The sequence below is a fragment of the Gigantopelta aegis genome, chromosome 9, assembly GCF_016097555.1.
Source record: "Gigantopelta aegis isolate Gae_Host chromosome 9, Gae_host_genome, whole genome shotgun sequence".
Classification (NCBI taxonomy): Eukaryota; Metazoa; Mollusca; class Gastropoda; order Neomphalida; family Peltospiridae; genus Gigantopelta; species Gigantopelta aegis.
In genome coordinates, this window is record NC_054707.1 from 9,824,885 (window position 1) to 9,839,233 (window position 14,349).

Sequence of the window (14,349 nt, forward strand, 5' to 3'; positions counted from 1 at the left end):
TTCACCTGTGTAGGCATCATTATATATCGTCCATCAAACCTTTTCACACACTGGAACGATGATAAGCAACGTTTAATAATACATTTTATTTCAGATCCGTGATTCACAGAACATACATTATTACACATCACATACAAAACTGATTACATAGTATACAGTAGCTTATGCCAGCGATTTACACATACGGGTTTGGCATACACACTTGTACACCGCAGGTTGGCAAGTAGGTCGTTTGAGCTTCCTTCGACTTTCCAGCGAATATGTTGTTGAGCCAAAGTTGAAGAATTACATGGATTAAAGGGACATTCCTGAGTTTGCTGCAATTTTTAAGATGTTATCGACTAACTGAGACTTTTTAACGATTGTAATTACATATCAAATATATTTTTCTACATAAAATATTAGTGGCTGTATATTAAACGTGTTTCTGATCGTTCTAATATTTGTACTAGGTTAAATTTCATATTATTTCCTAAAATATGTTTTTTTCGTACGTATGGGCTTCTTACAAATATTAAAACGGTCAGAAACACATTGAATATACAGACACTGATATTCTAAACAGGAAAATATATTTTATATGTAAATTTACTCGTAGAAATATTTTATTTTGCAGAAACATCTTACAATGCAGCAAACTCAGGAATGTCCCTTTAATATATGTGTCCGTGATCAAACATATATGCAATCCTTAACAGACTTTGTGCAATATATTTATACATAATGCTGGTGTAATATTACTATTGAACAACATCGAACATGAATGAAAAACGAAAATGTCATTTACGAAATGTAATAAATACAAACACTGACTAAATTAAAATCACCACAATTACCGTGTACCAGCGTGGGAGTTGATTCCTTGATCGTGAGCGCTGGGATGGTTTATCAAAGAGATGTGACACGATCTGTACAGCCAGATGATTTAATTTAATATCAGCAACATACGTCACAACCACCAACAGGTGAGATGCTCTCCTCTAGATATCGTTATTACTCAAAGCACACGCAACACACATAACAGATAGAAAGGGAGAACAGGAGAGAGAGAGAGAGAGAGAGAGAGAGAGAGAGAGAGAGAGAGAGAGAGAGAGAGAGAGAGAGAGAGAGAGAGAGAGAGAGAGAGAGAGAGAATGTGATAGAGAACAAGAAAGAGACAGACAGACAGACAGACAGACATACAGACTGCGTCTGGAAATTAAAACATGTTTAGGAGGCCGAGCTCTCGCGAATGCTCTGTTTTCTACCGCTGAACTGGTCAAATTGTTTGCGAGTACTTTTTCTACTGAACTCATCACTGGCAACATCTTTGCTATTGTACCCTGAAACATTTCGTATGGAAGTAATTTTGTGAAGTAATTCCAGTCAAATAATCTAGATATGTTTGAAGAATTCACTGGTTTTGGATGGGCGGGTTTTGGCCATGTGTCGCACTGACGACTGAGGAATTGGGCAAGCCAATCATTTGTTTTTAATCCATGATCCCAATTAAAGATTCAATTTGTACATTGCATGGGAAGGAAGGAAGGAAGGAAATGGTTTATTTAACGACGCACTCAACACATTTTATTTATGGTTATATGGCGTCGGACATATGGTTAAGGACCACACGGATATAAGAGAGAAAACCCGCTGTCGCCACTTCATGGGCTACTCTTTTCGATTAGAAGCAAGAGATCTTTTATATGCACCATCCCACAGACAGGATAGTGCAAACCACGGCCTTTGTTATACCATTTGTGGAACACTGGCTGTATCGAGAAATAGCTCAATAGGTCCACCGACGGGAATCGATCCTAGATCGATCGCACATCAGGCGAGCGCTGTACCACTGAGCTGCGTCCCGCCCTAATATTGCATGGAATGATAATTCTCTTCCCATGGCGTGAATGTATGTACAAACGTATAGTTTGACTCCCTAGTGAAATACGACCGGCCTCGGTGGCGGCGTGGTTAGGCCATCGGTCTACAGGCTGGTAGGTACTGGGTTCGGATCCCAGTCGAGGCATGGGATTTTTAAACCAGATACCGACTCCAAACCCTGAGTGAGTGCTCCGCCAGGCTCAATGGAGGTGTAAACCACTTGCACCGACCAGTGATCCATAACTGGTTCAACAAAGGCCATGGTTTGTGCTATCCTGCCTGTGGGAAGCGCAAATAAAAGATCCCTTGCTGCTAATCGGAAAGAGTAGCCCATGTAGTGGCGACAGCGGGTTTCCTCTCAAAATCTGTGTGGTCCTTAACCATATGTCTGACGTCATATAACCGTAAATAAAATGTGTTGAGTGCGTCGTTAAGTAAAACATTTCTTTCTTTCTTTCCCTAGTTAAATACATACATGAAGAAATAATAAAACGTAATCTTTAACAGTTGCTTTAACCATAGGAGGCAGAGTGTTTTTTGCCCGAATTAAACGAAAATGTATGAATCTGGATTAAATATTTTATAATTACTGCCAAACAGCTATATAATGTATTTGCTCGGGCATTTTTGTTTTAGTTTTTTTTTTTTGGAAGGGGGCTAGTAGTTACCCCACCCCGTCTCGTACGTTTATTGCTTTAAATGATGTTGAAAGGTGGTGTATGTTTGTACTTCTATATAATAATTGGATCTCAGCGCATCCTCTGTCACGAAGATTTACAGTTGGATGGGCTAATACCCACTATCCCCGCCCCTTCGACCCCCAACTTCCAACGCTCGTGTGATTCTTACTGAGGTTTTTCTCATAGAGATTCTTTGATTCAAACCTACATGGATGTCAGAAAATATCCCGTTCACTTTTAAATGAAAGCGTGATTCATCACTGTCAAAATGGCGACCATCATGTTTTGTGCTTACGATCACGTCTGCTCGGCACGCGAGACTCTGTATTACTGTTTCTGGGGTCACACGTGACAATCTGCCGGTAACGCCGATAAGAGCAATTTATTTCAGTATTAGAGACACTTTGGTTGAGATATTCCGTCTGATTAAACCTCCAAGTTACAGCACAAACGTAGGTTCCAGGTTATATATCTATGTCTGTCTGTCTGTCTCTGTGTACGTACTGAATGTATGACATTAGTGTATGTGTATGTGTGTGTGTGTGTGTGTGTGTGTGTGTGTGCGTGCGTGTGCCTTTGTGTCTGTGCGTCTGTGTGTGTGTCTGTGTGTGTATGTATGTATGTATGTATGTCTGAGTGTGTGTGTGTGTATGTGTGTGCTTGTTTGTGTGTGTGGTGTGTGTGTATTTGTGTGTGTGTTTGTCTGTGTGTATTGTTGTTGTAGGTATTTGTGTATTTGTGTGTCTGTATATATGTGTCTGTCTATGTCTCTCTCTCTCTCTCTCTCTCTCTCTCTCTCTCTCTCTCTCTCTCTCTCTCTCTCTCTCTCTCTCTCTCTCGCTCTCTCTGTGTGCCTGTGTGTCTGTGTGTGTGTGAGAGAGATTGTGTATGTGTGTGTGTGTATGTGTGTCTGTTGCATGCGATGTTTTACACTTACTAATATTACATTTTGGATTTGTTTACAAAGCTGTTCCCGATTCCTAATATATGTCAAAGGATCAATTCAGTTTAATTTAGAGACCTACTTTGACTTACGTGGGATTACGTCATTTCCTGTATTCGAATTAGGACATGCTGGCATGACAATAAACCTTTAGGTGGATGATTAAACATAGGGTTTATAATTTGTCGACATTAAATATAAGACTCACTCATCCCGAAATGAGTAGATTTTTTTAATGTTTATCTTCTGAAAATTCAGTTAAACCCAGTGCGAAGTTTTGGATACCGCAATATACAATTATCAAATATTTCAATCTAATTTTCAAATTTAATTAAGTAATTAACAAACTAATTTGTTTGTTTCCTATTCCTATTCCTCCTCCTTCTCCTCCTCCTCCTCATCATCATAATCATCATCTTCTTATTATTATATTTTAGATTATAACTATAATTAATTTCAGAAATGTTACTTCTGTGGTTTATCTGCGCCTCTCTTGTTCCACCTACATTGGGACGTGACTGCGCATGTGCAACAGGAAGTGTTCACGTTCGAAGTGGCGCAGGAGTAGGTCACAGTAGTCTGGGTATTCTAAGCCCTGGACAGTGTGTGACGTACAGAGGTAACCAGGTTCAAAACGGAGGATTACAATGGGCCCGGGTCGAGTACAATGGGCACGTGAGGATGTTCTTCTTCTTTTCTTTTGTCTTCTTCTTGTCGTCCTCCTCCTTTCTTCTTATTGTTCTCTTCCACCTTTCTTATTCTTGTTCTCTTCTTCCTTTCCTCTTTTTTCTTCTTCTTCTTCTTTGTCTTCTTCTTCTTCTTTTTCTTCTACTCTAAACTGAAACAATCTTATCAGGTAGGTACAGTGGAAGTGAGGATTTTCGACGTCTTCTTCTTCTTCTTCTTCTTTTTCTTCTCTTCCTCCTTCTCCTCCATATTCTTCTTCTTCTCCGTTCTACAACTTCTTCTTCTCCTCCTCCTTCTTCTTCTCCTCCTCCTTCTTCTTCAAACCCAAACATCTAAATTTGAGGATCCACTATAGATTACCCCCAACGAAAGGCGTTTTATAATCTCCTGCTGCCCTACCAAGCTGTACTGCATACACGTTTAATAAATTTCGAAGTAACCATGTGTGATGAGGTATCGTTTAACAACTATTCCGTTCCGTTTCCATTTAACAAAAGTTAAGCCTACTTCTGGCTTTATTTCCCACATTGTGTCCTTGCAAATTTCCACTGCTGGCACCATATCTTTTTGCCTGTTTCATGCTATCTTTATATCAGATAATAGTGTCTGGTTGAACATCTGTACATATTTCATTATCTAGTGTGCTGAGCAAAATTAAAGGCCATATGTGGAATTAGCAGTGATATATGTGGCAGACGTCATTAATTCGTATAAAAAAAAGTAAAGTTTGTTTTATTTAACGACGCCACTAGAGCACATTGATTTTTTTATCTTATCATCGGCTATTGGACGTCAAACATATGGTCATTCTGACACAGTTTTTAGAGGAAACCCGCTGTCGCCACATAGGCTACTCTTTTTTACGACAGGCAGCAAGGGGTCTTTTATTTGCGCTTCCCACAGGCAGGATAGCACAAACCATGGCCTTTGTTGAACCAGTTATGGATCACTGGTTGGTGCAAGTGGTTTACACCTACCCATTGAGCCTTGCGGAGCACTCACTCAGGGCTTAGAGTCGGTATCTGGATTAAAAATCCCATGCCTCGACTGGGATCCGAACCCAGTACCTACCAGCCTGTAGACCGATGGCCTAACCACGACGCTACCGAGGCCGGTTTAATTCGTATAAGTCTTTAGCACTGTTATAACACGTTTTACGTTTCACTCACGAAAGAATGGTTAAAGAAGTGGACCTTTAGTTCAAAGAAAAGGGCGGGACGTAGTCCAATGGTAAAGCCCCCGCTCGATGTGCGGTCGGTCTGGGATCGATTCCCGTCGGTGGGCCCATAGGGCTATTTCTCATTCCAGCCAGTGCACCACGACTGGTATATCAAAGACCGTGGTATGTACTACCCTGTCTATGGGATGGTGCATATAAAAGATCCCTTGCTGCTAATCGAAAAGAGTAGCCCATGAAGTGGTGACAGCTGGTTTCCTCGCTCAATATCTGTGTGGTCCTTAACCATATGTCTGACGCCATATAACCGTAAAATAAAATGTGTTGAGTGCCTCGTTAAATAAAACATTTCCTTCCTTGATTCCTAAGACTCATATAGACTGAATGCACTAGTTTCAATGAGAGTGTCTAGATTGGATGCGATGAATCAGTCTACAAAACGCATGCGACCAGGTGCAATGAAATAACAGTAATTGTTTTATGAGCCCAAAACGCAAGCCACAAACGCACGAGACGCAGCAGTCGGACGGCACGCACGCGCCATGTCCTATCTAAATGATTCTTAAGTATTTCAGTTACAAGACAGAACAAATCATTGTAGATAATTTGGTTGTAATCCCCGAGATTTGATATTACTGTTGTTTTCATAGCTAGGTTACATGTTCTGTTAGTTTGTTCGCTCTAGTTCACAAACAAATGATATTTTGAGTTCAGATGTCAAGGACACGACTCCTATCACATCTTCAAGGCCGTTTATCTTTTATCTCTATGTGGTTTCGTTTGCCGGGAGGAGCGATCGGTCTAGAATCGATTCCCGTCAGTGGGCCAATTGAGCTATTTCACGTTCTAGCCACTGCTCCACAACAGTTGTTATAAAGCCTATGGTATGTACTGTCCTGTCGGCGGGATGGCGGATTTACAATATACACTGCTGTTAATCAAAAAGAGTAGTCCTTTGGGTGGCAAAAGCGGGTTTCTTCTCTCGTTATCTGTCTGGTCCATAACCATATGTCCGACGCTATATTACAGTAGATGTAAATGTGTTGAGCCAGTCGTTAAATAAAACATTCCTTTCTTTCATTTGCCAGGACGCATACGTTGCTGCCAATTGGTTGCGCTTCCAAGCGTGTTCAGGTAAAGTAGGAATAAATGTTTCTAAAATAAAATACATAATATTAAAGGCGTTTTCATTCGCTTGAATCCAAAGAGAAAAGAAAACTAAACTTGATCCATCGATTCAGTTTGAACGTTCTTCCGAGACTATCATAGGGGATCGATCATGAGGCCCATGGCACCTCAGGCGAGCGTTCTACTTCAGAGCCGTATCCTCCCGTCCCTGTTTTGTCCAACTCCGATAACTTCAGAGCTGTATCCTCCCGTCCCTGTTTTATCCAACTCCGATAACTTCAGAGCTGTATCCTCCCGTCCCTGTTTTGTCCAACTCCGATAACTTCAGAGCCGTATCCGTCCCTGTTTTGTCCAACTCCGATAACTTCAGAGCCGTATCCTCCCGTCCGTTTTGTCCAACTCCGATAACATCAGAGCCGTATCCTCCCGTCCCTGTTTTGTCCAAAAAAACCACCCAATTAAAATTACTTTACTACTAATATTACTCATTTCGAAGTTATTTATTCAGTAATCAAACGACTGGAACTGTGGAATGGAGAACAATGTAAACACGTTTTCTGTAAAGTTCTGTACAAACAGGTGGCTATTTGAGTTCTGTAACATTTTTTGTTTCTGTAACTAGTTTACGTTAATGGTGTTTAATTTTGCATTACAAGAGTGCAGTTCTCATATCATATACTGACATTCTATTGCTGTTTAATATAGCATTGCACGAGTTAAGTTTTCACGTTACACACTAATGCTATATCACAATCCGTCCAGGTGCTACAACCAATTCGCAGCAGTTGCCCGGATGTCCACGCATCATTTCGCGGGCCGAGTGGGGTGCGCGCGAACCTAGTACACATATCCCGGACTTAGCGCACACTCCACAGATGGTCTACATCCACCACGGGGCAACGCGAGGCTGCACAACACAAAACGAGTGCGCCGCCATTGTCAGGTCCTACCAAAATTACCACATGGACACACATGGTAAGATATGGAACAAGGTCCGTTCCTGACAGAATTACCACATGGACACACATGGTAAGATATGAAACATGGTCCGTTCCTAACAGAATTACCACATGGATACACATGGTAAGATATGAAACACGGTCCATTCCTGACAGAATTACCACATGGACACACATGGTAAGATATGGAACAAGGTCCGTTCCTCCCAGAATTACCACATGGACACACATAGTAAGATATGAAACAAAGTCAGTTCCTGACAGAATTACCACATGGACACACATTGTAAGATATGGAACAAGGTCCGTTCCTACCAGAATTACCACATGGACACACATGGTAAGATATGAAACATGGTCCATTCCTGCCAGAATTACCACATGGACACACATGGTAAGATATGAAACATGGTCCATTCCTACCAGAATTACCACATGGACACACATGGTAAGATATGAAACATGTTCCGTTCTTGCCAGAATGACCACATGGACACACATGGTAAGATATGGAACAAGGTCCGTTCCTCCCAGAATTACCACATGGACACACATAGTAAGATATGAAACAAGGTCAGTTCCTGACAGAATTACCACATGGACACACATTGTAAGATATGGAACAAGGTCCGTTCCTACCAGAATTACCACATGGACACACATGGTAAGATATGAAACAGGGTCAGTTCCTGACAGAATTACCACATGGACACACATGGTAAGATATGAAACAGGGTCAGTTCCTGACAGAATTACCACATGGACACACATGGTAAGATATGAAACATGGTCCATTCCTGCCAGAATGAACACACATGGTCATGGTCCATTCCTGCCAGAATTACCACATGGACACACATGGTAAGATATGAAACATGTTCCGTTCTTGCCAGAATGACCACATGGACACACATGGTAAGATATGAAACATGTTCCGTTCTTGCCAGAATTACCACATGGACACACATGGTAAGATATGAAACATGGGAATTTCTGACAGAATTACCACATGAACACTTGGTAAGATATGAAACATGGTACGTTCCTGCCAGAATTACCACATGGACACACATGGTAAGATATGAAACATGGTACGTTCCTGCCAGAATTACCACATGGACACACATGGTAAGATATGAAACATGGTACGTTCCTGACAGAATTACCACATGGACAAATATGGTAAGATATGAAACATGGTACGTTCCTGACAGAATTACCACATGGACACACATGGTAAGATATGAAATGCTAATGGTTCCTTCATAAACCACATTCGCACTTAGCCACTCATAATATATCAATAAAGTAGAATTTTGCAAATTGTTTTGTGTAAGGCACCACTAGAGCACATTGATTTATTAATCACCGGCTATTGGATGTCAAACATTTGGTAATTTTGACTCAGAGGAAACCCGCTACATTTTTCCAGTAGTAGAAAGGAATCTTTTATATACACTTTCCCACAGACAGGAAAGCACATACCACAGCCTTTGACCAGTTCGATGCAAGCAGCTCAAGCGAGCACTAAAGTAGAAAATGCAACCGTGTATATACTACGCTCGACAAGGTGAAGCAAGAAACGGTCTCATACGCCCACGCACACACACGCACACACACACACACAGTGTCACGCACAGACGCACACACACACACACACATCCACATTCACACACAGGTAAACTTTAAAACACAAGCACAAATGCTACCATATTAAATCAAAACTCAAATATTAATGCGCTTAAACTTTTATTTTTGTTAAAAGGTGAAAAAAGGTTTTGATAAATTACCGAAAATCCGTAACATATGTCATGACCACAATACTCCAAGTAGGGTTAAAGTCAGTTAGATGTGCACAAATCTGCCATAAAATATATGTTTCTAAACATCGAAGAACCCATTGAGCTATTTCTCGTTCCAGCCATTTCACCACGACTGTTGTATCAAAGACGCTATCTTGTCTGTGTGATGGTGCATATAAACGATCCCTTGCTACTAATGAAAATGTAGCGAGTTTCCTCTCTGAGACCACATGTCAGAATTAACAAATGTTTGACATCCAACAGCCGGTGATTAATAAATCAATGTGCTCTAGTGGTGTCGTTAAACAAAACAATTTTTTCTTGATTAAGGCCATGAACAAATCTTATGATGGATTTGCTTGTTTGTTAAAACGTGTGTGACCAAGGTTGAAAATATCGGGTATCCTCTTGCCATTTGACTTTAGAAGTCTTTTATTTTAAGTGAAAAAGTTGCAATTTAGTTTACATCAAAAATAGTTTTATGATTTAAAAAATGCAATGGAATTTTCTAAAGTGTAACATTACCCCCTTCCCTCAAAAAATAAAATAAATAAATAAAACAAGAAAAATAAAGAAAGCAAAAAAGAAAGAAAAAAGAAAAAAAAGAAGGAAAAAAAAGAAGGTTACAATGCCTCTGAATTGTGATACCAGCAGGTTTCTTCTTTGTGTTTCAGGCTGGGACGACATCGGTTACACGTTTGTGATTGGCGAGGACGGTAATATATACGAGGCTCGTGGCTGGGACAAGTTTGGTACCCACACCCGTAACCACAACCACGACGGGTTAGGTAAAGTGATACCCAGATTTGAATATTAGTTTAAGAACATCGTGGAGACGAGTATCGGATGCTAGGTTCAGACTGTCAACTGTCACTACGAAGTTGGCCAACTCCACATTTGCGTTGTAAATTCCCCAACTCCCGACTTACGACGTGTACACTCCGATGAGCAACTAATCGGTCGTGGACGTTGCATACGACGAAATCTATTTCAGACTAGCTCACACTAGCAAATGGACTGTCGTAGAAGTCGTGAGAGCAGAAAATTAGCCAACTCCGTCGTGACAATTGGTAGTCTGGTCCTAGTATTACATTAATAACACTTCTGTTATCTTCCTTTTACAAGGCTATAGGAATTGGAGCTGGGGGTAGGGTGGGTGCTGTGCCATCACCATAGTACAAAAGTGTACGTGTTTTGTCCTACTCTGTAGAAATAAAGATAAACATGGCTTGTCTTCCTCTCACAAGGGACTGTGCCCACTCCTTTAGAGATTGTTTCCATCATCCCCGTCCTAATTCAGATATAGTACCTTTGACCTGAAGTAAGACTGGGATGTAGTTCTCTAGTAGAGGGCCGGGGTTTAGCTCAGTCGGTTGAGCGCTCACTTCAAGTGCTTGCGTCGCAGGATCGAACCACCTCAGTGGATCCGTTCAACTGACTGGGTTTTTTCTTGCTCCAACCAGTGCACCACAACTGGTCAAAGGCCGTGGCATGTGCTTTACTGGCTGTGGGAAAGTGCTAATAAAAGATCCCTTGCTGCATTAAGGAAATGTCACGGGTTTCCTCTGTTGACTACGAGTCAGAACTACCAAATGTTTGACATTCAATAGCTGATGATTAATATATTAATGTGCTCTAGTGGTGTCGTGAAACAAAACAAAAATTTTCTCAAGTAGAGTGCTCCCAAGAATCGCCTAAGTACACGACATTGACTTTCGTGGACATTGTAATATTAATTTATGATCTTAGTTGAGGGTATACGGAGTGCATGTATACAGCCTTCAGCTCCGAATATCCAACAGATGTGTGTATGGGGTTTATTTATTTATCTGGAAAGAATCTGGATCGGATCAGTGTAGTTTAAACCTCTGTAGAGGCCCCTTTTAATACCATCTGCATTCACAGTAGGTCTATGATCGATCCCCGACAGTGAGCCAATTGGGCCATTTCTCGTTCCAGCCAGTGCACCACAACTGGTAGTTCAAAGGCCGTGCTATGTTGTGTCACGTCTGACGGACGGCGTATATGAAATATCGCTTGCTACTAATGGAAAAATGTAGCGTGTTTTCTTTGTAAGACTATATGTCGAAATTACCAAATGTTTGACATCTAATACCAGATGATTAATAAATCAATATGCTCTAGTTAGAAAAACGAAATCAAAAATACTTTAATCCTGTTTTTATATTCCACAAGAACCGTGCACAGGCCGACTAGGCCCTGGCCTAATGCGTCACATGTTAGGGGCGGCGAAATCTTGCAAACTACAAAACATCTTTATAGGGGGGGAAATCTGTATTTTGGAGGGGTACTTATCTGAATAGGAATACTGTAATAAATTGTGCAGCAAGCATCACTAACCTAGAGCTAACTAGTTACAGTTTGGTTATGGTTTTGTGTGTATGTGTGTGTGTCGGAGCGGGGGGGGGGGGGGGGGTCAAAATATCAGTGACCTAGGGGTGCCAAATATTCAAATACGCCTGTGTATTCTACAAGTGATTGCTGCCTACTATATTGCAGGTTTCTGTGTGATTGGAGATTTCACATCACACGTTCCGAACACTGCCGCACAAAACGCCGTCAAGCAGCTGATACAGTGCGCGGTGGACAACGGCAAAATCCGGCACAACTACATCGTCAAGGGCCACCGTGACGTTGTGCAGACGTCGTGCCCGGGAACCAAGTTTTACGAGCTGATCCACAGTTGGCCGCATTACATGAAAGATCACTGAACAAAACGACATGGTGGTGGTTTTCAACTGTAATAAAAACAGATCGGATGCATATTATATGGTTTCCAGACTTATTACTGTCTAAAGGCCCAGTCACACCGGGCTTGCAACCAGGTTACGACCTAGCTGCGACCGAAAAATGTTGCAATCGTGGGCAAATCGTACAAAGAGCGTGCGACTGGTTGCAGAGGTCGTGGGTGATCGCCATAGCAAAATCAGTCGCAGCAAGGTCGATGGTCATGTTCAAAACTTCTGACCTGCGATTCCAAATCGTAAGAGGTTGCAGACAGGTCTTACATGGTCGTACCACCAGTCGTACATGCTCGCACCACCAGTCGTGGATGATCGCGGGTCCCACAGTCGCACGATTGGTCGTGCAACTGGTCGTACCACCTGACAATTGGTGGTGCCACCTGTGGTACGACCTCACGATCGGTAGTGCGACCAGTCACGACCTGTCCCGACTGGTTGCACGACCTTACGATTGGTGGTACCACCTGTCTTTAGCTGCCCGAGCCCAGTATATATGTAGCGCTTCTGGGGATTCAGGTCACTCTCCACTACGACGCCCGAAGAGGGAATATCGTTATGCCACCAGGAAGACTCGAACTTATGTCGGTCGGGCTCCAGATGGAACAGCAACAACAGCTGGGTGCTGTAGCCGATATCTAATTGAATGACCTGCGACCGATCGCACGACTAGCTGCGACTGCGTAGGTATATACGACTGACTAGTCGCACGATTACCTACGACTGATCTTGCGATCAATCTTCTCCAATCGTTGGTGATCGCACGACCAAGCGTGCCACCAATCGTACGATGACCTACCACCAGTCTTAAAAGCAATCGCAGCATGCGACCGCTATGGAGATCGTCGCAAACATTGCCGATTGGTCGTATCTCTGCCAAATCGCCACCAATCGCATGATCCAGAAATCGTACGATCCGGTGTGACTAGGGCTTAACGCAAATCTGGTTTTCATCAAATCTATCACACGTCGACTACAAACGCAAATCGATGCAGACCAAAGAATTTGTTTATGAAAATACAGTTGCAGAAGAACAGCGTTATGCTAGGATCATGTTACCAATCGTCACGACGGAATGGAGTTGTAAATTGCTCCACTCCCGACTTACTAAAGGTACGCTGTGGTTAACAACTATTCGCGATCGTAGAAGTTGCATAAGACAAGAATCGAGTTGTAAGAGCGCTTACACTAGCAACTGGGCAGTCGTAAAGTCAATAGATCGACCAGTTGGCTAACACCGCCGTAACATTTGGCAGTCTGACTCTAGCATTAGTCTGCGTCGGGTCGGGTTACACCGGTGCAACTTGGCGAAATCGGCTGTTGGTGGTTTTATGGAAACCAGGCTTAAGGATTGTCCAGTTATGGCTATCTTTACAGACCTGTCAATCGGTGTAGAGATCATTAAAACAACGTGGTGGTTTTTACGCATAACAAAACGAAACACTGATACTGCACAGTCTTCCTCAGTGGTAGTATGCTGGTTTGAGGTGCTTTAATGCGCAGGTAAATGATTTCCTTCGACGGATTCGGGTTGTGTTCTGTTCCAACCTGTGCCTGGTACATCAAACGCCGTGGTAGGAGTAGCCTATATGCCGGCATCAGGCTGTACTCTCTCTCTCTCTCTCTCTCTCTCTCTCTCTCTCTCTCTCTCTCTCTCTCTCTCTCTGTCTGTCTGTCTCTCTCTCTCTCTCTCTCTCTCTCTCTCTCTCTCTCTCTCTCTCTCTCTCTCTCTCTCTCTCTCTCTCTCTCTTTCTATGTCTGTCTGTCTGTCTGTCTGTCTCTCTCTCTCTCTCTCTCTCTCTCTCTCTCTCTCTCTCTCTCTCTCTCTCTCTCTCTCTCTCTCTCTCTCTCTCTCTCTCTCTCTCTCTCTTCCTATGTCTGTCTGTCTGTCTGTCTATCTTTCTCTCTCTCTCTCTCTTTCTATGTCTGTCTGTCTGTCTGTCTGTCTGTCTCTCTCTCTCTCTCTCTCTCTCTCTCTCTCTCTCTCTCTCTCTCTCTCTCTCTCTCTCTCTCTCTCTATATATATATATATATATATATATATATATATATATATACATATATATATATATATATCTGGACTGTTTGTCTAGTATAAGCGGTTAATGACGAGTTGTTCGTGAGAAAGAAGTAAGTTAAAGCTCACTCTGACTCTGTGTGGTGACCGGTACCAAGCTGCGAACCCAGTACATACCAGACTGAATTTAGTGGCCAAACCACCATGTCGACAATGCCAATTATCATGTTTCTGTTTGGGTTTTTTCTCTAAGATTATGAACCATCAGTTGTTGATGAACATGCGTTTTATACCTGTCATCATAGTGAGTAATGTGTTATAGTCCGTGTAC

The 14,349-nt window shown here is 42.1% G+C and overlaps 1 protein-coding gene across 1 annotated transcript; it reads left to right on the forward strand.

Annotated features, from left to right (window-relative positions):
* Window positions 1-2,945: 2,945 nt before the first annotated feature.
* On the forward strand, window positions 2,946-12,022 carry LOC121382282 (peptidoglycan-recognition protein SC2-like). The gene is made up of 6 exons (XM_041511853.1): window positions 2,946-2,995; window positions 3,947-4,161; window positions 6,439-6,484; window positions 7,241-7,453; window positions 9,914-10,027; window positions 11,760-12,022. Exons 2-6 carry the CDS (start codon window positions 3,949-3,951, stop codon window positions 11,969-11,971), a joined length of 798 nt encoding a protein of 265 aa, XP_041367787.1. The 5' UTR covers window positions 2,946-2,995; window positions 3,947-3,948; the 3' UTR covers window positions 11,972-12,022.
* The last annotated feature ends 2,327 nt before the right edge of the window (window positions 12,023-14,349 follow it).

Excerpts from the sequence above, each read along its gene's own strand:
- LOC121382282 (XM_041511853.1), top strand. The coding sequence starts at position 3,949 with ATGTTACTTCTGTGGTTTATCTGCGCCTCTCTTGTTCCACCTACATTG. Across the intron at positions 4,162-6,438 it reads GGGTCGAGTACAATGGGCAC|GACGCATACGTTGCTGCCAA; the intron begins GTGAGGATGTTC and ends TTCATTTGCCAG. Across the intron at positions 7,454-9,913 it reads TTACCACATGGACACACATG|GCTGGGACGACATCGGTTAC; the intron begins GTAAGATATGGA and ends TTTGTGTTTCAG.